This window comes from Suncus etruscus, chromosome 13 (genome assembly GCF_024139225.1).
Source record: "Suncus etruscus isolate mSunEtr1 chromosome 13, mSunEtr1.pri.cur, whole genome shotgun sequence".
NCBI classification, from domain to species: Eukaryota; Metazoa; Chordata; class Mammalia; order Eulipotyphla; family Soricidae; genus Suncus; species Suncus etruscus.
The window spans coordinates 93,053,083-93,078,965 of record NC_064860.1 but is presented as its reverse complement, the minus strand read 5'-3'; the positions used below and the strand labels follow the sequence as shown (position 1 = coordinate 93,078,965).

The window sequence follows — 25,883 nt, the reverse complement described above, 5'->3', positions numbered from 1 at the left end:
AACCGAAACCAAAAAAAAAAAAACAAACAAACCATGGGCGGGGGGCACACAACACTCAGGTTACTCCTTGCTCTGTGCTCAGAAATTACTCGTGGTAGGCTTGGGAGACCATACAGAATGCCAGGGTTCGACCCTGGGTCAGCCACATGCAGTCAAGAGCCTTACCCATAATACGGCTCCTTAAAGATCCTTCCCCCCGCCCCCACAACTTTATCAATCTCTTTCATGTTCAGTTTATACAAAAGATAGCTGTATTCCTTTTCTGGTGTCTTTTTAATTTTCATGCACATAATTAAAAAATCTGCTTTATATATACAATTTTCCCTACATTCATTGAATGTCACTAATTTGTGTCTTTGAAGTTCTAAAATGCTTTTTTGTTTGTTTGTTTTTGGGCCACACTCAGCGGTGCTCAGGGGTTACTCCTGGCTGTCTGCTCAGAAATAGCTCCTGGGGACAATATGGGACACCGGGATTCGAACCAACCACCTTTGGTGCTGGATTGGCTGCTTGCAAGGCAAATGCCACTGTGCTATCTCTCCGGGCCCTAAAATGCTTTTTGATACATCTTTATCCTTGAATAGAAGCTCTGATACAAATAAGTATTGAGACTTCATAGGATTTAATCTGGAAAAAAACAGAACAGTTAAATAATCTTCTTTCATTTATTTTATTATAATTAAAGGGGCTGGAGAGATAGCACAGCGGTGTTTGCCTTGCAAGCAGCCAATTCAGGACCTAAGGTGGTTGGTTCAAATCCCGGAGTCCCATATGGTCCCCTGTGCCTGCCAGGAGCTATTTCTGAGCAGACAGCCAGGAGTAACCCCTGAGCACCACCGGGTCTGGCCCTCCCCCCAAAAAAAGTGAAATTTTATTATAATTAAAACTCTTTTGGTGTTCAGGCTATTAGGCTAACTAAAAGTACTTCATATTTCACTATTTAATTTTACCTGGTTTTCAGTTTTGTGTTTCTAAATATTAACTGATCTATAACATGAGACATTTTTAAAAAAATCCCGGGACCATTTATTTATATAGAAATATATCACAGTAATAATCTGGCTTTTAATCCAATAATTGAAGACCCAGAAATGTCCTGTTAGGATTGATTGAACAGATAGTCATACTTCAGCCCTGTGAAATTCTACTTCATTCGCTTTTCTTTTCTTTTACTTCAACACTCTGATGACAGTTGTTCATCATTTTCAGTCTTACAATGTACACCACCCCTTCGCTCATGAACATTTCTTGCCACCAATGTCTTCAGTTTCTCTCTCCTTCCCCTTTGCCCCCCTCATTTTACCCCCCTTTTAGTTATTGTGCTTCTCACTGTCGTTAATGAAGGGATACTGTGCATATCATGGTATGAGACTTTATGGTCATGACTGCAAGGCCATTTCCTCAAAATGTTCTATTCCCCGCACTGGATAAGGAAAAGTGAAACGCTCACATCTTTGTTAATAACAGTGAGTGAAAACAATGTTTAGAAAAATACAAACGAAAGAGAACCTACCAGTGCAAAACATTTCTGAGCTTGTGCCAGAGCGGACTCTGGTTTTAACCTAATACATTCATCAAAATCTGCCACTGCTTCTTCAACTTGATCAAGTAGGATTTTCAGCTAAGAAAAAACATAAGATTTTTAATTTCAAACAATAGGTTCACCAATTAAGCAAACCATATCTTTATTATCACAATTCAGAATCAAACTAAAGTAGTAAAAATTATTTAATACAGATATTATAGAAAAAAATACACTGAAAAATCTTATCACTTTAGGATTTCAAAACTTAAAACTGGTGTCCAATTTGAACAGACCTACTATTTCTGTGCTCCTACTTTTAATCAAGAGGCAACAAACAAAGATGTCCAGAAAATTAAATATTTTCCTACTTTCCAACCTCAAAGCAAATCAGACTCTGGTCATCACCTTTCAAATGATATTCCGATGAAGATCTAAGTATCAGGAAGGACAATAATTAAAGAGCTGGACTAACATGTTTGCTTTGCATGCTGGAGCACACAAGTTCAGTCCCTGGCACAATCCCCTGAGCACCGCTGGGATCAACCCTGAAGCACCAAGCTGAGAGATCCTGTATGATTTTTGTTCGGCCACAACAACCAAAAAGAAAAATAAATATTAAGAACATATTTTTTCTGGGCCAGAGAGATCACACAGCGGTAGGGTGTTTGCCTTGCATGCAGCCAACTCAGGACAAACCCAAGTTCAATTCCTGGCATCCCATATGGTTCCCCTGCCTGCCAGGAGTGACTTCTGAGCAGAGCCAGGAGTAACCCCTGAGAGCCACCAGGTGTGACCCAAAAAAAAGAATATAGTTTACTCAGCACTTCCTTTCAGAGAGAGATTTTTAAAAGAACGTCAGGGCTGCAGATATAAATCAACAGGCTGGATGCGTGCAAGAGGGTTCAGTCCCAGTACTGCATGGGTCAGTACTGCTGGGTAAGACACAGAAACCAAAGAACTTGTCTACGGCCACACCACCCTGAACACGCCGGATCTTATCTGATCTCGGAAGCTAAGCAGGGTCGGGCCTGGTTAGTACTTGGATGGGAGACCGCCTGGGAATACGGAGTGCTTCGGGCTTTAAAAAAAAAAAAAGGAAAGAACTTGAGCCTTTCTGTTATTATAAAGTGAGCCTATACTATGTCCCATCATACATTCTTAGAAGTTACACTAAATAAGCAGATTATAAAGCCATGTTCTCCTCAAGTAAGACTAAGATCTGGAAAGTTTTTTCCAATAAATATATTTTTTGGTTTGAGGGCTACACCATGCAGTAAGCTCAGGGTTTACTCTAGGCTCTGTGCTATTTCTCTATCCCTAGCTAATCCCTATATGTGATTGTGTGCATATAAAAATGTGTATACATACATATATACATATATTTATTTAAAAAATGGACTTTTTGAAGTGGTTTTGATGTGGATAATCTAAGGCAATATTCCTATAGTTAAAAGTCCACATTGTCATTTTAACATTAACTCACATGCTCACTAAATGATTTTAATGTTTTTACTCTTTGAAAATCTCCGAAGCAGAAACACCAGGAATTTGGGGCCAGAGTGACAACACAGTGGTAGGGCAGTTGCATTGCACGCGGTTAACCCAAATGGACCTGGGTTCGATCCCCAACGTCCCATATGATCCCCTGAGCCTGACAGTAGCGATTTCTGAGCAAAAAGCCAGGATAAACCCGAGCTTCACTTAGTGTGGGACCAAAAACCAAACCAAACCAAAACAAAACAAAACAAAAACATCAGGAATCTAAAACAAATAATCTAGGTGTGACTAACTGAATTCTAAGTCAAATAGTAAACCAATGTTAAGTTTGTTTACAGCTATAACCGACATAAGAAAAACTTGTTTTTGGCAGGAGCAGACCCTGTCACACTCAGGGTTACTTCTGACTCTGCACTCAGAAATTACTCCTGGCAGGCTTGGTGGGGTGAGGGGAACCAGAAGAAATGCCAGGGATTGAACCCGGGTCAGCCACACTGTGTGTGATAAAATCCCCCCCACAAGAAAATACATAAAATTTTAAGTCAACTGGGGGAAAAAAGGCATCAAATACCTCAATCCAAAGATCAAAGATCTGCTAAGAAATTAGATGTAATGGGTTTAGAATGATAATATTGTGGGTCTGGCACATGCCTTGTATGCAGGTTCAATTTTAGCACCATATAAGGTCTTGAGCCCCACCAGGAGTGAACCCTACGACAGAACCAGGATTAAGCCTAAGTTATAATGAGTGTGGCCCAAAAACAAAAGCAATAAAATATTACCTGTCCTCGGTGGTGGTAAACATCCGCATTCTGAGGATCAATGTCAGCAGCCATGTTGAAATCCTGAGTAGACAGCAAAGGCTGCTGCTGCTGCATATACATGCTGCCTCTCTTGATGAGTGCATTTGCTCGAAGCTGCAGACCGAGTGAGAAATGGTGTGACATGACTGTGTTTTATACCAATTTAGTTAACAAAACAAGACCCACAACAGCTTACAGGTTAATTCGCATTAATATAAGCTTACTCTTTAAAAATGTACCTGCCCATCAGTTTTTAGAATATTCAGCTCTCCGCAATTCTGAAGTGAAGATGCTAATATTAAATGCTCCTTGCTAAATAAAGAACCAGTAATATTTACCGTATTTTTCGCTCTGTAAGAAGCACCTGACCATAGATGCACATAAGTTTTTAGACAAGGAAAACGAGACATCAGGTGACAGCAGCTGGGAACAACCAGCCTGCGAGGCCGGAGTATATTTACAATATGCCAGTTCACAGCTGGTTAAACACATTTTACCTAACTTTTTTTCTTTACATCAGAAAATAAAAAACATTTTTAAAAATACTTTTTAATTAATATAAAAATAGTTAAAGTTGCAGCAGCGATCAAATAGGCATTTGCTCCATAAGATACACAGGCATTCCTCTCCATCCTTGGGGGAAGGGAGGAAGGAGTCTTATGGTATGAAAAATACGGTATAGTTCAGTTTCACTATATCAGCTCAACATTACTAAATGTAGTTCCTTATTAGACAAAAACAGCATGTAAGATACAAGTAACTCTGGGATGTAAGAATGTAAAAAAATTGGGGAAATGCCTGGAAGATTTATTTTTATCAGGTCTTTTTTTATTTCACATGCATGCTTACAAACATTTTTTAATTGTACCTTCACATTAGCTTCTTTTAGGCTGATGACTTTATCTAAATCTGGTTTGGCTGCATTAGCGTTGCCAATAAGCAAGTAGAAGGTGGCTCTTAGTAACAATGCTTCTGCCATATATTTGCCTTGAGTATCTATTTCTTTTGAACATTCACTTATGATTTTATCGTAGTTTTCCTCTTCCATGTACTGTTTGGCCTTTAAATATCCAGAGCTGAAAATAAAATCAAGAAATTATTTACTGGGCCGGAGAGATAGCATGGAGGTAAGGGCGTTTGCCTTTCATGCAGGAGGTCATCGGTTTGAATCCCGGCGCCCCATATGGTCCCCCGTGCCTGCCAGGAGCAATTTCTGAGCCTGGAGCCAGGAATAACCTCTGAGCACTGCCGGGTGTGACCCAAAAACCACAAAAAAAAAAAAAAAAAAGAAATTATTTACTAAGAAAGAATCAATTCTAATTTGTTCAGTTTAGTTTAGTATAACTGAGTTAAAACAATCCCTTTTAGCAAACGAATCAGGGATAAAAGTGACGCACTTTTATCCTTTTCTTCCTTCCCTCTCCCTCCTTTTTCTCTTTTTTCTTTTATTTCCTTTTCTTTGGGGGGGGGGGGTACGGCTCAGAGTTTGCTCCTTCCTCTCTGCTTAAGCATCATTCCTCGTGATGCTTGAGGTACTATATGGAGCGCTGGGGATAAACCTGGGTCAGGAAAAAACAAGGCAAAGCACCACCCCATCTCTCCTGCCCCTAAATTAAGATTTTCAACACAGACTGGAATTTCTAGGATGCCTTCTTTAGAAAAGTTTTGTTGTTGTTTTTGGACCACACCTGGTGGCACTCAGATGTTACTCCTGGCAGATTATGGGGAACATATGGTATGCCAGGGATCCAACCTGAATTGGCCGGCCGCATACAAGGCAAACACCATGCCTGAAGATATATTGCTCCGGCCCCAGAAAAGTTTTTTTGTTTTTTGCTTTTTTGGGGGTCACACCCGGCAGTGCTCAGGGGTTATTCCTGGCTCTAGGCTCAGAAATCACCCCTGGCAGGCACAGGGGACCATATGGGATGCGGGATTTGAACCACCATCCTTCTACATGAAAGGCAAATGTCTTACCTCCATGCTATCTCTCCAGCCCCCAGAAAAAAGTTTTAAAGAGAAAATGGTAGTCTATGGAAGAAATCTAAAGTTGTCAAGCTTTGGCATCAGATATGTGTAAAGCTGAGTAAATTACAGACTAATCTAGAATGCAGGCAAGGATGCAAGCAAGGTATCTTATTCAGTTTTGTATCTACACAGCACACTGATGGCACGCAACAGTTATTTTATGACTAACAGATCTAAGAAATAACAAATAATTGAGTTTGGGGCCCAAAAAGCTAAAGGAAGAGGTGTAACCTGAGCTAAAACTATATACAGTACTATGAAGGGCTTGAGTAGGTGGGACATTGCCTTGCATGTGATTGACCAGGGTTCAATTCCTGGGGTCTCATATGGTCCCCTAAGCACTACCAGGAATAATTCCTCAGTAGATCCAGGAGTAACTTCGTACAATTGGTGTAGCTCAAAAACAAAAACACACAGACAACAAAAGCCCTCCCCAACACCAAAAGAAAAGGGTAACTGGGAGCCAAAATTATAATACAGCAGATAGGGCACTTGTCTTGTAAACTGCTGACCTGGGTTCAATCCTTAAGCACCACAAATGGTCCCTTAACCCTGTCAAGAGTAATCCCTGAGAGCAGAGCCAAGTACCCTGAACACAGTCAGGTATGGTACTGTGGATTTTAGGGAAGATGAATCATTAAGGAATAATAGTTCCTGAAGGAACTATCTGAAGGGTTCTCAGGAAGAAATTATGCTGAAGTACATAAAAGGAGAAATAGCTAAAGATCAAACTTCAGTCAAGACTAAATTATTTGGGGGGCAAGAGAAGTAGTACAGCAGTAGGGTGTTTGCCTTGCACGCGGCTGATCCAGGACGGATGTGTGTTCTATCCCAGCATCCCATATGGTCCCTTGAACCAGGAGCAACCCCTGAGCGCTACTGGGTGTGCCCCCTAAAAAAAGGCTAATTTATTTTATCAAGGAAAATTTTATAAAAACCATCCTTCCCTGGGCCAAAGCAGTAAGCAAGCAGTAAGGCATCTGCCTTGCCCGTGTGCTAGCCTAGGACAGACCACGGTTCGATCCCCCTGCGTCCCATATGCCAGGAGCGATTTCTGAGCACATAGCCATGAATAACCCCTGAGTATCATCTAGTGTGCACCCCCCCCCCCAAAAAAAAAGATCCTTCCCTGAAGCAATAGTATACACATTGAATAGGATAATAGGATGCTTGCCTTGCACATCCCGTGTACCACGTATAGTCCTGAACCTTCCAAGCATGATCCCTGAGCATAGCCAGGAATAAGCTCTGAGCACAGCCAGGCATGGACCCAAAACAAAACAAAACAAAATCTAAACCACCCTTCCCTACTTAAGATGAAAGAGCCCATTATCACTTCTAGAGATGTTCATAAAAAGAATATAGTGAACTGAAAGAAACTAGATGACTATAAAAATTCATAAATAGGGGCCAGAGTGATAGTGCGGAGCAGAGCGGTAAGGCCTTGCCAGCACTAGCCTAGGATGGAACGTAGTTCAATCCCCCCACATCCCACATGGTTCCCCCCCAAGCCAGAAGTTATTTCTGAGCACATAGCCAGGAGTAACCCCTGAGCATCACCGGTGTGACCCCCAAAATATTCATAAATATAAGGCACTGAAAAGAACATTTTATTTTTTTATATTCTTGCAAATGACTTAAAAGTTTCATTGGTCAAAATCTCAGACTTTGTGCTTACCTATAATTTCTTTTTCTTTTTTCTTTTTTTTTTTTTTTTTTTTTTTTGGTTTTTTTTTTTGGGCCACATCCTGTGACGCTCAGGGGTTACTCCTGGCTATGCGCTCAGAAGTTGCTCCTGGCTTCTTGGGGGACCATATGGGACGCCGGGGGATAGAACCGCGGTCCGTCCTAGGCTAGCGCAGGCAAGGCAGGCACCTTACCTCCAGCGCCACCGCCCGGCCCCTTCTTTTTCTTTTTTCATTTTTGGTTTATTCCTGGGTGAGCTGTGTGGTCAACAGGTAAATACCTGATCTATTGTACTATCTGTACTATCTCTCTAGCACCTAATTACTTTTGAATGCCCCCTCTATCTTAATTTTGTTCTTAAGGTCAACTGGCTAAGGTAATTATTAAACTGGACTGGAAACAATGGCTCATGTAAGAGAACATTATCTCAAACCTTACCCTCGAAGGAAACTAGCTCATTAAAAGATTATGAAACTAGAGCTCAAAGTAAAATCAAATTTCAAAGATTAAAGTCCAATTCTAGCTAGTGTTCTGGTGAGAAGTAGATGTAACCCGATCCTTCTCAATATAGCATTTAGCATCTAGTATTAACTTCATGAAATTTCAGGTAAAAGAATTATTAGTTTGGTTTTGGGGAGCACACCCAGCAGTGCTCCGGGGTTATTCCTGGCTCTGTGCTCAGAAATTACTCCTGGCAGGTTTGGAGGGATCATATGGGATGCTAGGGATCGAACCTAGGTCAGACAAGTGCAAGGCATTTGCCCTACCCACTGTGTTATCGCTCTGATCCCCCCTTTTTTTAATCAGGGGACAGCGCGCAAAAAGTCCCCGTTATCGCAAATTGTGCAGTCAAGTTTCCCACATTTGGGGAAATCGCAGGAGTCAGCACGCCTGGAGTGCGATGGGGGAGCCTTGCCTTAGAGATACCACCTTCCTGATGATGGAATCTCCTCTGCCAGGTAAGTATAATATTGTCCCCCCTTTCTTAGAGGGACCTGGCCTTACCGGCAACACAAATACTGAGACAGATTGACGTTAGATGGCTTTACATAATTTTATAGAGAATTTCAAACTTCACCTCCAGCTATAAGCACATTATTCTGTGCCGTGGCTTCAGTTCTCTCAGGTGAACACAAAAGGAGTCTCAAGAAGAAAAGTCCCTTCCTTTGGGAACTTCACTCAGTTTATAAATTGTGTACTTCCCTACATGCAACATTAAGGTGTTGAGTTACATGTTAATTTCAGGCTAGTGTACCTCTTCAACCACTTGCTCACAGGAAAACCTTAAGTCACTAGACAAGTAACTCAAGTTGTTATAGACACATGCTAAGAAATTATGATGTTTAATTAAATTCTATAAAGGTTTTTTTTGTTTTTTGAGCCACACCTGGACGTTCAGAGTTTACTCCTGGCTCTGCGCTCAAAACCCGCTCCTGGCAGGCATGGGATGCCAGGGAAAGAACACAGTCAGCTGTGTGCAAAGCAAATAAATGAAATACCTGCTGTGCTATGGCTTCAGCCCCTACAGATAGATTTTTAAAAGCATGATTTAATGTTCTATTTCTACTCTCTGGCAACAAAAACACGCAACCCAAGAAACCCAAAACATGAAGTTGATGCTGTGCTTAACACTTACCTTTCTTTCACTTCTAAAGCCTCCCCTTCCTTATCTTTATCTTCATCAGACTTCTCTCCTTTAAGCATAGGCTGAGAAATTATATCATCTGTGAAAGAACTGAAGTACGACTTGATAAACTGTGGAGATGGCATCAGTGGCTCACGATTCTGAAATTTAGTCATGGTAATGTCAAAATGAGAAACACTAACCAAAGAAGCAGGTACATTTGTAGAATATTTGAAAAAAAAAAAACAGCAATCTAATTTTCAAGCAACTTGAGAATATTAAGCTCTAAAACATTGAACAAGGGACTATGGCAATAAATGGGAAAGCAGCCAATCTATTTGGGCAAAGTAGGTTTTTAAATGAAATCCTTTCCCCTCTCCAAGGAGAGGATATATCTAGAACTCTTAGTAAAATTACAAGTATAAAGGTTAACAAGAAAGGAAATAGCAGGTGGTTTCTATCATCTCCTTTCTCCTGGTCTCTGTCCTGATAAATCAGCATCTCAATTTTACCACTGAAGACTGTCTTAACTAGTGCTGAAACATTTTTGGGTATTGGGGGGGGGGAGGGGAAACCACACACAGAAGCTCAGGACTTACTCATAGCTCTGTGCTCAGGAATCATTCCTGGCAGGGGTCAAGGGATTGTAAGTGATGCTGGGAATGAAACCCAAGTCAGATGCATGCAAGGCAAACACTATACTATCTATGGTTCTAGCTCTGAAGCCCAACACCACATGGAATGATTTTGAGCATTGCATCAGAGTAGTCTGGAACACTTAGGTGTGGTCCTCTCATAAAACAGAAACAACACAAAAGTCTAAAAAAAGAGGAAGTATTTTACAAGTGGCATATAAAAATATTGAGAAACTAGAGGCCGGAGAGATAGCATGAAGGTAAAGCCTTGCATGCAGAAGGTTCGAATACCGGCATCCCATATGGTCCCCGAGCCTTCCAGGAGCGATTTCTTTTTTTTTTTTTTTTTTTTTGGTTTTTGGGCCACACCCGTTTGACGCTCAGGGGTTACTCCTGGCTATGTGCTCAGAAATCGCCCCTGGCTTGGGGGGACCATATGGGACACCGGGGAATCGAACCGCAGTCCGTTCCTTGCCTAGCACTTGCAAGGCAGACACCTTACCTCTAGCGCCACCTTCCCGGCCCCGGCCAGGAGCGATTTCTGAGCACAGAGCCAGGAGTAACCCCTGAGCGAGCCAGGTGTGACCCAAAAACCAAAAACCAAAAAAAAAAAAAAAATTGAGAAACTAGACTGACTCACATGCAGGAGCCCCAAGTTCAAAAGACATCTGGTACTAAGTGTTTCCTGAGTTCTACCGAAAGAGACCCCCCCACCCAAATCACCAAACTAGAATTTGGAACTTAGGTAAATATATGTAACCTTATATGTTCTTGCCACTCTATAGCTCAATCAGTAAGACTGTGTTAAAACACACACAAGGAAACTAGATTCCTGTGAAGTTAATTTTGTGACTTTTACATGATACAAAAACACAAGGTATTTTTCCCCTCCAATTTTTTTATTTATTTATTTAAATAATTCCTTATTTAACTAGGTATTTTTTTGTGTGATGCTCATGTGGGGGAAAAAGGTTCTAGTTTAGGGCCCGGAGCAATGGCACAGCGGTAGGGTGTTTGCCTTGCATGCAGTTGACCCAGGGCGACCTGGGTTTCGATCCCAGGCATCCCATATGTTCACCAAGCCAGGAGCGATTTCTGAGCACGTAGCCAGGAGTAACCCCTGAGCATCATCAGGTGTGGCCCAAAAAAAAACAAAAAAACGAACAAAAAAAGGTTCAGGTTTAAAGAATCTGAGTACTCTACAGCATATAGCAGTGTTTCCTTTCCCTCAGTTGATGATAAACATGCCCGACGGTGCTATTGGGAGGATGTAGAGAAAAGCAATACCCTTCAGTATAACTGGGGTGCAGTGGGGGTACTTTCTCTTTGTTCATTTGAGAACCATATATTTAGGGGGTGCTTAAGTGATTATATTTCTAAGACGTTAGTAGAAAAAACACATTTGAGAAATCCATTTTCCAACCTCTATACACTTGTATACCAGTTGTTTAAAGCCATTATAGCAGACCTTGTGGGCCTGAAACGTCATACCTGTGAAATATCACCAATCAGTGGGAAATTCCTGCTTTTAGGTCCCATAACCAATCTGTATGTGACAGTCTTGAAGTGGAGATTTAAAAAAGGGGGAAGGGGGCTTAGGTCACACCTGGCGATGCTCGGGGATTAATCCTGATTGTGTTTAGCAATCCTGATGGTGCTTGCAAAATCACCTATATAATTTTGGGGACCTTAAGAGTGTGCCCGGGTTCAAATCCAGGAGGGAAGATAGGCATCATGCAAGACAAATGCCCTACCTGCTGTACTATCTCTCAAATTAGAAAAAATCCATTTCAATTCCTATTGAACGTATTTAAAGAATATAAAAGCAAAAATTATATTACAAATTTAAGAAAAAAGCAAGTTATTAAAAAAGTGAACAACTGCCTTGATATTTAAATTTAGTAGAAAATTAGTGATGCATAAGTGATATATGGTACTCCCAAGCTTCCATATTCCTAAGTGACCCTCACCTAGCATGACATATTCATCATTATCATAACTTATTCATCATTATGGATTGTAAATAGCAAGCTACTTGATGGTCACTAAATGTACCTAAGTTATGATTCTATAGGGGCAAGATGTGCATGTTTTATACCTACCCTTCTAAAATCCCACCAAAGCAGCGCTCAAGAATTATCAACTGGGGCTGGAGAGATAGCATGGAGGTAAGGCATTTGCCTTGCATGCAGGAGGATGCTAGTTCGAATCCCGGCATCCCATATGGTCCCCCAAGGCTGCTGGGGGCGATGTCCAAGCAATAGCAGAAGTAGCCCCTGAGCGCTGCCAGGTGTGACCCAAAAAACAAATAAAATAAAAAATAAAAAATAAAAAAAAATATTTACTGGATTTTACTCAGTCTTTTAAACAACACCCATTTTTCTTTTTTTATTTTTGGGTCACACCCGGCAGCACTCAGGGGTTCTCTTGGCTCTATGCTCAGAAATCGCTCCCGGCAGGCTCAGAGGACCATATGGGATGCCAGGATCTGAATCACCAACCTGCGTGCAAGGTAAATGCCTTAACTCCATGCTATCTCTCCGGCCTCAGCAACATTCATTTTTATAAGTTTTATTAACTTTAATATGTAGACGAGGGACAGACCAATACTTTTAAAGACCAGATTAGAAATATTTTAGACCCTGCAGGTCATATAGAATCTATTACAACCATTCAATTCTGCTACTGTAGCATGAAAAAACAATCAAAAGCTTCATTAAAGTGGCTGAGTCCCAATAAAACAGTTTTGCATAAAAACAAGTAGAAGATGATTTGGTTCAGAACACACTGTTTGGGGGCCCGGAGAGATAGCACAGGGGCGTTTGCCTTGCAAGCAGCCAATCCAGGACCAAAGGTGGTTGGTTCAAATCCCAGTGTCCCATATGGTCCCCCATGCCTGCCAGGAGTTATTTCTGAGCAGACAGCCAGGAGTAACCTCTGAGCAACGCCGGGTGTGGACCCCCCCAAAAAACAACAACAACAACACTGTTTGGCACCCCTTATGTAGATTAATTCTACTAATATTTTCCTAGTACAGTATTGGATTGCATTGAATATGTATTTTTCCACAGATCAAAGCATCACATACATATAAGGCATGCACTCTTATCACTGAGGTACATCTTGGCCAGACTCTATGTTTTTACTATACACCAGAAAAGACTATAAGAAAATAGTTAAGATATAATAAATTGGGCCGGGAAGGCGGCGCTAGAGATAAGATGTCTGCCTTGTAAGCGCTAGCCAAGGAACGGACCGCGGTTCGATCCCCCGGCGTCCCATATGGTCCCCCCAAGCCAGGGGCAATTTCTGAGCACTTAGCCAGGAGTAACCCCTGAGCATCAAACGGGTGTGGCCCAAAAACCAAAAAAAAAAAAAAAAAAAAAAGATATAATAAATTTAGTGTGAACATTATATCATGTCCAAGTTTAAGCAGTATAAATTAGTAATGAAGTTCACAATATACAATTCCCTTGGAGTATCCAACTCAATTTACCTTGTATTTTTCTTTGGCTTTCTCTTTCCCAAGAAGTTTAAGAACTTTATCAGCTAACAGCATACTTTGTTGATTTTGGAACCCTTCTAATATACACACAGCAGTGACATCTAGAAACAAGAAAGAACAATGAAAGAAACAAATATGAATTATTACAAAGATACAGGAGCATCAAATGGGTATACTACTGAAAGCCAAACAAATTGATGGCTTTTTCTTACCACATACATTTACATACATTTTCTTTCTTTTTTTTGTTTTTTTTGAGTCACACCCAGTGGCCCTCTGGGGTTACTCCTGGCTCTGAGCTCAAAAATTGCCCCTGGCAGGCACATGGGGGACCAGATGGGATGCCGGGATTCGAACCAGCATCTGTCCTGGGTCAGCTGCACACAAGGCAAATGCCCTATCACTGTGCTATCTCTGCAGCCCCCATGTAAATGTCTATACTCTATATCTAAACTTATTCAATAAACTAGATCACTGCTTCTCTGGGATCCACTTAAACGTGAAATGGAATGTATTGTACCATGTTTTTTTATTCATGTTTTTCATCATTTCTTCTTTATGTAGAAAATGAAAGGAACACTCGAATATTCTTTTCCTGGCCAACAACTATTGGTCAAATAACCATAGAGTAGTTCTCTTGTGCCTGTTCTTTTTCCCCCTTTCCTTTGTCAGTCTCTAAAACCAACTAGGGACTGGAGAAATAGCATCCGGGTAAGGTGTTACCCTAGCTCCTTCCAGACCTACCAGGAGTAATCCCTGAGCAGAAGAGAAAATCCTGAGCGCCAGTAGGTACAGACCCAAAAGAAACAAAATTCAAAAAAAGTATTTTAAGACATTCAGGGAAATAGCTAAAAAGGTTGGATGGACAACATCAATTCCCCACACCAAGCATGAAGTTAGGAGTAGCCCCTGGGCACCACTGTTTGACCTAAAAAACAAACAAAAGCAATATAAAAACAAAACTAATGACAACCAAAAAACGGACAAAAAGTTCCAAAAGAATGCTATTTTCACCTTGTTATTTCATAGTTCGAGATACAGTGATTTGAAGTTACAAAGATTAAGGGGTACCTTAAACTCTCAATCTTTCATGCAAAGCATTTAAAAGTTTTTAGTCTTTCTGAGCTCAGTTTCTCACAATTCAAATCACCATTCCTCCAAATATGTCAAACTGCTGCTAAATTCCTAATAATCTGGCTACTGTATTATTTTTCTAATTCCATTATCCCCTCTAACACTACATTTAACCCCCTCCCTACAAATTATGTTAAGAACTTCAAGGTCAAACTCAATACACAATTCTTTTTTCTAGAGCAGCTTTCCTTTACTCACCACTAAGGTGCTATCAGACCTTAAGTTTTTCTAAAGTTGTCTCTAAACCACTGTCCTGGGGCCAGGGAAATGGCTCAAAGGCTCAAATGCAAGCTTTGCATATGGTAGCTTGAACCTTTTTGCATACAGGGTTTGATTTCCAGCACCGATAGGTCCCCACCCACTATACCAAGAATCAACAATCACTCCTTGGAGTGGTGCAAGACAGAACAAAAACAAAACAAAATATTCACTATCCCTTGGTAATTCGGACATTTTAAAAAATGACATTTGCCTTTTAACTAACATTAAGAAATAATTATAGGGCCCGGAGAGATAGCACAGCAGTGCTTGCCTTGCAAGCAGCCGATCCAGGACCTAAGGTGGTTGGTTCGAATCCCGGTGTCCCATATGGTCCCTGTGCCTGCCAGGAGCTATTTCTGAGCAGACAGCCAGGAGTAACCCCTGAGCACTGCCGGGTGTGTCCAAAAACCAAAAAAAAAAAAAAAAGAGAGAGATAATTATAAATTAGCTTTAAATATTGTTTAAAGAAGTTTTAACAGAAATTTAACTTTGGTTTTAAATTCACATCAGCAAGCTGTAGTTTGAAGACCCCAGTTCTAGAGAATAACCATCAAATTCAGTGGCCTATTTTGTAACTGAACTGAAACAAATACACCTCAAAGTTATATTAACTGAAAATATATAGAATCATAGAAACATTATTTACTAAGACCTCTTTTCTGTTTTCTTACTCAAAGGATACAAACTGATGATGTTCAGTTATGTCAAGATTAAATATACATAAGAAACCCCTAGTCTTATCACTTAGAGGAGACAATCTAGTACCAGTAATCTTAATTTATAGTAGAAGACACTCCCAATCAGGGCAGAGTATAACTTTTAAATAGAACTGATCCCTCTATTCACAGTTTTGTAAAAATTTATCAATAACTACAAAGTATTTAGTCATTTTTTTAAATAATACAAAAATACCCTCACCTTCTAAACATTCCTTCTTATTGTCTAGCTTCTCATGGGCTTTTGCACGTCTAAAGAGTGCTTTCACATATTTGGGATTAAGTTCAACAGCCTTTGTACAATCTTGTGCCACCTCTTTCCATTTTTGCTGTAATTGAAAGTATGAAAACAAAGGTAAACTGTTCATCCATATAAGTTCCAAATTTAATGGAGCATTAAAAACCCACAATAGAAAAAAGTATTCCCAAAACGATATTCATAATGCATTACAATAGTTTATATGGAAATAGATAAAGGACATACTTAGGTCATGTTTCTGCCTTCAAATCACTGAACCCACCTGTATCTATGTGCTCCATCTCCTTCCCTTCCCCTTAAATCTGAGAAAGCTAATCTAATAATATTTTATTTAATGATACAAGTCAATACTCCACTTGTGTGATCTAAACCTATGCTTTGTCTACTTCAAGCAATAAACTCTCAGCTATCTCACCTATTATAAATCTGCTTCTCTCCTTAGTCATTCTCATATGCATAAAACACGCACTCTAGTAGTTGCCATTTAAAAACACCTTTCACTGATTCCTTAAATCCCTACATCCCCCATTTCTTACCCGCCCCCCTTTTGGCCAAGCCAGCAAAGGTGCTAAACATTACTTCCACCTCAGTGTCTGCCTCATCTCATGGGAGAGGGGGGGAAATGAAGACTTTGGGCCAAGCCTAGCAGCGCTCAGGGTTACTCCTGGCTATAATCTCAGAGACAGCTCCTGGCTGGCTTGAGGGACCATAAGGAATGCCTGGGATCAAACGGAATGGGGTCAGCTGCTTGCAAGACAAATGCCCTCCTGCGATGCTATCAGTCCGGGTCCCATGCTCCTTCTCAATTTACTTCACCGAATTCCTCTATTTCATATCTCCCTCTCTTTGATCATACCTATAGATTAATTGTCCTGGCATTAGAAAACATCTAAATGAGACATTTCCTGTTACTTTGTTTTTGTCTTGTTTCCTTTAGTGGTGCTGAGGATCAAACCCATGTCTCAGGCACACACAACATTTACTAGTAAGCCGTATTCCCAGCCCTAAAAAGAAACATAGAATTCAAAAGTCTACTTAGCTGTTGAATTCCTTTCTCACCTCACTATAATTTTAAAAAATGCTCATCTTCACTCTTTAGATCCTACAAAATACAAAGTTCTTTTGGTCTTCAGCTTCATACCTTTTCTATGGCAATATCCTAACCTACTTCTGCTATCTCCACTGCCTCCCTTCCAATATATTATTGATAAAGCAATGAGAAAAATGTTCAGATTGATATCCTGCCCTACTTAAAACATTTACTTTCTATCACACTCAGAATCAGAGTCAAACTCGTTACCATTAAGAGATTTTGCCTGATACAATCCATGCTACTTCTCCAATTTCATCCCTCTCTGCACCAGGATCCTTTGTACTGTCTTTATACTTTAACCATACCAAGGTTTATCCTTCCTCAAAGCAATTACACACACACACATTTTTGTAATACGCTATTCATCAATGTTTTATGAACAACCCCATTTCCAGTTTCCTTTTTTATTTTTTGGTTTTTGGGTCACACCAGGCAGTGCTCAGGGGTTACTCAGGGGCTCTACACTCAAAATGACTCCTGGCAGGCTCAGGCGACCATATGGGATGCCGGGATTTGAACCACCATCCTTCTACATGCAAGGCAAATGCCCTACCTTCATGCTATCTCTCTGGCCCCATTTCCAGTTTTTTTGAAGCACTCTTTGTACTACCATTTCAAGAAATTTATTCAAGAATTTTATCCTCCAAATTGTATACCCCCCAAAACAAACCTTTTAAAAACATTACTGCAACACTGAATGCAACAGGGAAAAAGAGAAGTAATGCAAAGGGAGATGTTTCCACTATGCAAGCATACAACACCCACTAAATAAAGCCTTTAAAAAGGATGAAACAGATCTGTGTGTGCTACGAAGAGCTGTGTAAAAAATATCCCAAACAATATGCATGATGGAACTCAAACCTGAGCAGCACCACATCCTCAGATGAGGACAATCACAAGGGGACCTCAGGCTTCCTGAGCACAATGTTAGGAGGATTTCCCCTCCCCCAACAGAATTAAGCCACATCATTAAAAGATACTCTATGGAAACAAAAGTTGAATAACTTCAAAAGGTTGAAGAGACTGGGACCATAAACAATCTCAATTTTCTTTATTAGTTTTATGAAATCCAGTATATATACTTTTGGATTCTGCTTCTAAACAAAAAACATTAAAATCTATTCTAAAAAATTATGTCATCAATGACCAGAGATCTAGTACAGGGGTTAAGGGATGTCTATCAAGATCCCCAAGCACCCTCAGGTTCAGCCTTGAAGTCCCCAAAGTACCACCACCAAAACAGTCTGGGTAAGGGCCGTAGAGATAGCACAGCAGTAGGGAGTTTGCCTTGCACGAAGCCGACCCAGGACGGATGGTGGTTAGAGTTCTAGCATTCCACATGGACTCTGGAGCCAAGAGCGATATCTGAGCGCCACTGGGTGTGACCCAAAAACCAAAAACCAAAACCAAAACCAAAACCAAAAAAAAAAAATTGTGGGTAATCCCCAGGTACTAAAGACTCCAGTAGTACCAGAGGTCCTAGCATTAAATCCAGGATGAGAATCTTTAGGAGGCGGGCTTCAGGCTCCTTAACACAACTTTAGAGGCATACTCTCTGTCCTCCTGCCCTCCAAAAAAACTATACAATTAAAGGTTAAAAACAAACCTTATTTCAAAAATAAATAACTTCAAATATTTGTTACATGTATTTTGACATCAATTAAAGTATGCAAAGAAAAAAAAAAAAGAACTAAAAAACTAACCCAGAATACATACCAACTGTTCAAAGGCAGCAGCTCTGTTTTGATAAAATGTAGAAAGGTCAACATTCTTCTCTGTAGGACACAAGCTGATAGCCTCAGTGTAACATTGAATAGCTTGTTCATATTTTCCTGCTTTAAAGTATTTGTTGCCTTTGTTCTTGGCTGCTTGAGCTCTATCAAGAGAATTCTGAAATAGAAAACAATTATTAAATTATTATTTATTTATTAGTATGTATCATTTACATAATTATTTAATTATTAAATTACTAAACACTCAGGAAGATTCAGATTACATAACATTCTATAAAGAAAAATGGGAGGCAGGGCCGGAGAGATAGCATGGAGGTAAGGCGTGTTTGCCTTTCCTGCAGGACGGTGGTTCGATTCCTGGCATCCTATATGGTCCCCTGTGCCTGCAAGGAGTGATTTCTGGGCGTAGAGCCAGGAGGAACCACTGAGCACTGTCAGGTATGACCCAAAAAAAGGGGGGGAGGGATTAAAAAGCTCTTTACAAAATGTTTTATAGATTTTAAACGTTGAACATACTCAGAATTTCCTCCAAAGGGCTATGGTGCTTACAACGCAGCGTTTCTCAACCAGAGTCCATACAGCCCACAGGCTAGTCTAAGGTTTCTTCACATAAAGAGTGACCATCGCATGGAACTAGAAAGCCAAAAGTAGGTTGGAGGGCACAGGAAAGAAACAAGGCTGAGAGGCAAGTCTGGTCAGAAAAGGCATAGAAACACTGCTTTAAAGGACCACTTTTCCAGCATTTCTCTAACAACTCAAATAACAGTATTTCATTTCTTGAAGAGAAAAAAAAAAAGCTGTCAATTCAGGATGATTTTATCCTCTAAGGCAGTGGTCCTCAAACTATGGCCCACAGGCCACATATTGTATTTGTATCTGTTTTGTTTCTTCATTGCAAAATAAGATATATGCAGTGTGCATAAGAATTTGTTCATAAGTTTTGTTTTTACTATAGTCAGACCCTCCAATGGTCTGAGGGACAGTGAACTGGCCCCGTTTAAAAAGTTTGAGGACCCCTGCCTAAGGCCTTCTTTCTTTTTTTTTTTTTTGGGGGGGGGGACACACCCAGCAAAGCCCAGGGCTCACTCCTGACTTCACACTCAAGGATCAGTCCTAGTGGTGCTGCCAAGGATAGAATCTGCAAGTAGGGCAAGCATCCGACCTGCTGTACTGTCTCTTCATCACCCATCAGGCTTACTTCATTAACTGTGATTAGCATCCCCACATGGGAAAGATGGGTGTAACTTTTTTTAAATTTTGTTTTAAAGTAGTTGTATTATGGGGCCAGAGAGATAGCACAGCGGCATTTGCCTTGCAAGCAGCCGATCCAGGCTCTAAGGTGGTTGGTTCAAATCCTTGCATCCCATATGGTCCCCCGTGCCTGCCAGGAGCTATTTCTGAGCAGATAGCCAGGAGCAACCCCTAGCACCACCGGGTGTGGCCAAAAAAAAAAAAAGTAGTTGTATTATTATTATTATTATTGTTTTATTTGTATGGCTTTATGTCAATGGTCACATAAAAATTGGGAGTGGGGAATTGAGCTAGAGATAGTTCAAAGGTTGTGCTCGAGGTCCAGTTCACTCTCCAGTACATAGTTCCCACCAAACACCACCAGTGAGACCCCAAAGCACAGTTTGGAGTAGTTCCTAAGCACCACTAAATATGGGCCAAAACCCCAACTTTTTTTTTTTATCGTTTTTGGGTCACACCAGCAGCACTCAGGAATTACTCAATGGCTCTGCACTCAGAAACCACGCCTGGCAGGCATGGGGGAACATATGGGATGCTGGACATCGAACCAGGTTGACACTTGCAAGGCAAATACCCAACTTTCTGTGCTCTAGTTCCAGCCCCAAAACCCAAAATTCTAAGAGAAGGAGTGGGGCCAGAACAATATTATTTTGGATTCCTAGCAATGCTATGGGACTATGCAGTATGGGGATAAAACCTGAGGCTCACTTATACAAATCATGCATGCCAGTCCTTTTAGCATCTTCTTGGCTCTTTTCACTAGGTCTTACATGATGTAAATTTAATTCTAAGATATCTTAAGTCCTAGGGTGAGAAAATCAGCTTCAGTCATTGGGTGTGACCCCAAAACAAACAAAAAAGGGTCGAGAAAGTCTTAAATGGAAAAATTTTGATGCTCAGTTCTAGGGAACATCTGATGATGTTTGGAGATATAGTAGATGCTGAAAACTAGAACTGGGTTTATTTAACAGGTTAAAAAAAAAAGATACTATTTGGGGCTGGAGCAACAGCACAGCAGGTAGAGCTTTTGCCTTGAACATAGCTGAGCTGGATTCGATCCCTGGAATCCCATATGGTTCCCTGAGCCTATCAGGAGTGATTTCTGAGCACAGTGCCAGAAGTAGATCAAATGCTGCCAGGTATGGCCCCAAAACAAAACAAAACAGAGATAGCATGGAGGTAAAGCATTTGCCTTGCATACAGGAGGTCAGTGGTTCAAATCCCAGCATCCCACATGGTCCCTGGAGATTGCCAGGAGTAATTTCTGAGCGTAAAGCCAGGAGTAACCCCTGAGCACTGCAGGGTGTGACCCAAAAAACAAAAAATAAAGGGGGGAGGTCCAGAGAGATAGCATGGAGGTAAGTCATTTGCTTTGCATACAGAAGGACAGTGGTTCGAATCCCGGACCTATATGGTCCCCCGAGCCTGCCAGGAGCGATTTCTAAGCATAGAGCCAGGAGTAACCCCTGAGCACTGCTGGGTGTGACCCAAAAGTTCCCCCCCAAAAAAAATATTTTGTATTTGTTCCCATTTTTCTTTTTACTTCAAAATAAGATATGTGTGGTATGCATAGTTTGTTCATTTTTTTTTTTTAACTATAATCTGGTCCTCCAAGCGGTCTGAGGGACAGTGAACTGCATCCCTGTTTAAGAAGTTTGAGGACCTCAGGAATTGAAGATAAGGCTCTAGCCTCGCAAGTTACTGACCTGGGTTTAGTCAAAATGCCCCCAGCACAGCCAGGAGTAATTTCTGAATGCAGAGCCAGGAGTAATCCCTGATCTTAGACCAAAAACACAAAACAAAAAACTCATCAAAATATGGTATCTTCAACAGCACAGAAAGCACAATTTTTGAGAGGACAATACAAAACAATGTCAAGCATAAGATAAAGTTTTAAGGTATTCACAGGACTCATGTAATAGGAATGTCATTGGTGAGTCTAATTTTGGGGAGGACACGTAAACCTGGCGGTGCTGTGGGTCTACTCCCAGCTCATTTAAAGAGTTTGATCCCTGTCCTGAGCGAAAGCTCAGCAGTAGGGCTTTTGCTTTGCTACGCACTAACCTAGGATGGACCTGGGTTCTATCCCCAGCATCCCATGCGATCCTCCAAGCCAGAAGCTATTTCTAAGCGCTTAGCCCGGAGTAACCCCTGAGCATCACCGAATGTGGCCCAAAAACCAAAATACAGGAGTATCATCCCAGTGATGCTCAGGAGAACAAGAGGTGCTAGGAATCAAATTTAAGGGCCCTCAGTGCAAAACATTATTTCTTTGAGCCACCTCCTGACCCCAACTCTGGTTTTTGAAAACTTTAACAGAAACCTTCATAGAAGAAATAATTACAACATTTTAAGAATAACGACAACTGCAAGTAATTTGATCTTTGCTCCTTTTATTAAAAATTTTAGGTACACTTCCCCCCACCACTGTTTAAGCACAAGGGTCAAAAAAAAAAGAGGTGGAGGTGATAGATGATGATGGGGTTCACACCAGGCTAACCACAAGCCAAGCAAATCCCTTAAGCTCTGTACTATCTCTTTTTCTCTAAAAAATCACAAGTCTTTGGGCAGGATGTTTGTCTTGAATGCAGCTGACCTGGGTTAGATCCCTAGCATCCCATATGGTCCCTCCCAAAGCCTGCTAGGAGTAATTTATGAGCCCTGACACCTCCAGGTGTGGCCAAAAACTAAATAAATAAAAATTCACAAGTCTTTTTTAAGGTCAATTAGTATCTATCACATCTGTGCAGTCAAGACACCAATGCCACTGAAGTGTGTGGTAACCTCATGATAAACAATTCAGCCCAAGTCTGAAGCCCTGTAGTTGGTAAGATGATCTTCAATAAACTGTTACCTTAAAAATCATCAATTAATTGGAAGGGGGACAGTGAGAATACTGTAGGAAAGGCTCTAGGGTTAAATCCCTGCCAGGAGTAAGTCTTGAGGTACAAGGTATGGCCTAAAATACAAGGGCAGAAAAAAGAAAAAATTTACTGAAACAAAATGAGCTACATGGTAGATTTTATGATGATGACACAAAATGAAACATTTAAATATTTAAGTACCTCAATCTTGGATCTATCAATTGAAACTAGATACCTTTCTTTAGTAAAACCCTACAATCTTCAAACAAATCTGAGTTTTTGCTGGCTTTGCAAAACAAGCATGCTTGCAATCCCAGAAATAAGATAATCAAATGCATTACACATAGAAGACTTAAAATCCTCATAGATTTAAGACCCAGTAACTTTATTAGTTCATTTTACACTAAGGCAAGCATAAGTCAACAGACAAAAATTGCATTCGTCGGGCCCGGAGAGATAGCACAGTGGTGTTTGCCTTGCAAGCAGCCGATCCAGGACCAAAGGTGGTTGGTTCGAATCCCGGTGTCCCATATGGTCCCCTGAGCCTGCCAGGAGCTATTTCTGAGCAGACAGCCAGGAGTAACCCCTGAGCACCGCTGGGTGTGGCCCAAAAACCAAAAAAAAAAAAAAAAAAAAATTGCATTCGTTTCCCAACTTGTTCACTGATTCTGAACCAAAAGTATGTGCCCATCCTTTCATTCATTTTTAACCATAAAAATTATGGTTACTACTCAGGTGGAAAATGAACCTGAGCCTCAGGATTCTGCTAGTTTTCCAGCCCACTGAAACAAATTTATCTCAATTATGAAACCTACTTGAGCTCACCAATTTAAAGATGCTATTCAAAATATAGGCTATTTCTTCACAGATAATAAATAAGCCATTATTAGTGGCTAGTTATACTTAAATAATAAGAAACTTCAAGGACTTGGCTATGAAAGAAAAAAATCTATTAATCACAGTTAAAATACAAGTTTCCATTTCAAAATATCGGCAACGACATTCTTATTGCTTTACTGAAAAATCATGTAGCTTTCCAAAGATTACAGATACAAGCCCACAAAGCTTTGCTAAATTTTTAGATCAAAAATAAAATTTGTGTTCGACTTACATTAATAACTTAATCTTGATGTTCACACCAATGAATGAAAAGACACTAGTCTGATAAAACAACAAAACACCATAAGAAAATAATCAGTGTTAACAATGCTGGAAATTGGAAATGGGGGAAGTGTTTGAAACAGCATTGGAATGTCAAATTCTGTACTTAGTAGTACAGAAACTATCAGCATTTTGGTGATCATAGTAATTACAAATTACATATGCATTATGAGAATTAAGAGCTTCTATTTTTTCCATTCATCTGCTATTTTTTATGACTAACACTGCTAACAAGAAATAAATGACTAGAGAACTTCCGTCATATGAAAATGACATAAGGCAAATGGTGACCAATCAGGTAGGTCTGATACCACTATCATGACTGGCACTCAGAAACACCAAACTTTAGAATTTTAATGAATAAGAAACCTAATATTTCAATCCTTATTCTACTGGACTGAAGCTAAGATTATGAATAAAAAGGCATTTCCAAGGTAACTATGCTGCGGGGCCAATATAAAACACCCTCCCTCCTTCTTCCCAATCAAGCTATTGATTCCCTACTGCATCATTTCTGTATTTAAAACAAAATACAATCTTTTCCGGCTTGACATACATACACAGTAGGTGCTAACCTCCACTAATTCATTCCCACGTTACCCAAAATACACTCGCAAACAGCACCTTAGACCCGAGTGAGTACCCTTAAGTCGGAAAGATGTGCTAAATGAACGCCATGGGGAACATCGATCAAGAGGTTCTTTGAAGATGGTTTTCCTTCGGAATCACCATTGCACAAAGACAAGGACATATAAAATCCTCCACCTCACCCCCACCTTGATATTATTGTTGAACGCAGCCAGTCTAATGCTCTAGACAAGCTGTTGTTAGGGAGCCCCATTTCCCAGCTCTACAAAGCCAGATCCTGCGACGAGAGAACCTGGCATCGGAGAATCCCTCTCACAAGTCACAAAATCACAAATCTGATGTGAGATTTGGCCACGCAAAATTTCCAGGTCAGGAAATTGAAGGGGGGGGGGGATTTCATTTTAGAGGCTTCCAAATAAGAAAAGTTGAAGCGTTCCCAGAGATTGGGGTGGGATGGGGAAATGAATAGCACACCATCCGGAACACTATTAGTCAAAGACAAGACGCCGTGATTTGCCAAAACGGGCCGGCAATCTTCCAGACTAGAGGAGAGGCTCATTGCCCCGAAGGGGATGGCAAGTGCAGGGCACGCTCCAGGCCTTGGGAGAATGAATAAAGAAAGAAATAAAAACCACGCCAAGGCAATTTACTCCACCTTTACTAGGGCTTCCTCCCCGCAACACAGGATGGAACTGAACACAGGACCTCCCCTACCGGGATGTCCGTGCCTTGACCTACAAAAAGGCCAGGGGTGGGGTGGGGTGGGGTGGGGTGGGGATGTAACCGCTTGCTGTGTCACTGGCAAAGGCGAAAAGAAAAAAACCCATCTGTGCGATCGAAGCCAACTGTCAAAGAGAGGACGTTGGGACTGCGGCCTCCTTCGTGGCCTAGGCGGGGGCAGCACCTGCGATCGCCCACCCCACCTAGGGGGCCCCCAGACACCCTCCGCGTGTCCCCGCACTCCGGCGCCGCTCACCATCTCCAGGTGCGGCCCGGGGCCGTCGGGGTGGCCGCCGCCCGGCGCGGGGCTGGCTCTGCCCTCCGGGGTCTTGCGCTCGCTGTGGCGCTGCGGGCCGCCGCCGTCGCCCCGGCCCCCGGCCTCCCGGCGCCGCCGCTGCCGGCTCCACAGGTACACGGCGCCGGCGCCCAGCAGCAGCGGCGCCCCGACCGCCAGCGCCACCTGCCAGCGCGGCAGCGGGCCCCCGGCGCCCGGGCCCGACCCCGCGCCGCCGCCGCCCGACCCCGCACCCGCCGCCGCCGCCGCCGCCGCCGCCTCCACGGGCTTCGAGGCGGCCATGACCGCCCCGCCGCCGCCTTCCAGGCGCCGCTCCGAGGCTCAGGGCGCCACAGTCGCCGGGGGGAGGCCGCACACAGCAGAGCAAGGCACGGACGCGGCCAGGAGGCAGCGAGCGGGCGGGCGAGCACGCTCGGCGGACGACAGGCAAGGGCCGGAGGTCACCGGAAACGCGGGGCACGCCGGGACCGCCTCCGCCGGCCTAACCGTAGCGAGAATGGCGGGC

The 25,883-nt window shown here is 41.7% G+C and overlaps 1 protein-coding gene, 1 non-coding gene and 1 pseudogene across 2 annotated transcripts in view; 1 reads left to right on the top strand and 2 right to left on the bottom strand.

Annotated features, from left to right (window-relative positions):
• The window catches only part of TOMM70 (translocase of outer mitochondrial membrane 70), a 32,321-nt gene extending 6,661 nt beyond the window's left edge, over window positions 1-25,660 (bottom strand). Inside the window, exons 1-8 of the mRNA XM_049785392.1 lie at window positions 25,340-25,660; window positions 18,483-18,656; window positions 15,617-15,743; window positions 13,295-13,404; window positions 9,176-9,324; window positions 4,694-4,901; window positions 3,805-3,939; window positions 1,514-1,621 (exon numbers count right to left, since the gene is read on the bottom strand). Coding sequence (XP_049641349.1) covers window positions 1,514-1,621; window positions 3,805-3,939; window positions 4,694-4,901; window positions 9,176-9,324; window positions 13,295-13,404; window positions 15,617-15,743; window positions 18,483-18,656; window positions 25,340-25,660 — 1,332 coding nt within the window. The remainder of the gene's footprint in view (window positions 1-1,513; window positions 1,622-3,804; window positions 3,940-4,693; window positions 4,902-9,175; window positions 9,325-13,294; window positions 13,405-15,616; window positions 15,744-18,482; window positions 18,657-25,339) is intronic.
• LOC126026372 (uncharacterized) lies at window positions 2,487-2,605 on the top strand (annotated as a pseudogene).
• LOC126026474 (U1 spliceosomal RNA) lies at window positions 8,345-8,506 on the bottom strand. The gene has a single exon (XR_007501729.1). It is a non-coding gene; the product is annotated as a U1 spliceosomal RNA (small nuclear RNA).
• Window positions 25,661-25,883: the final 223 nt, after the last annotated feature.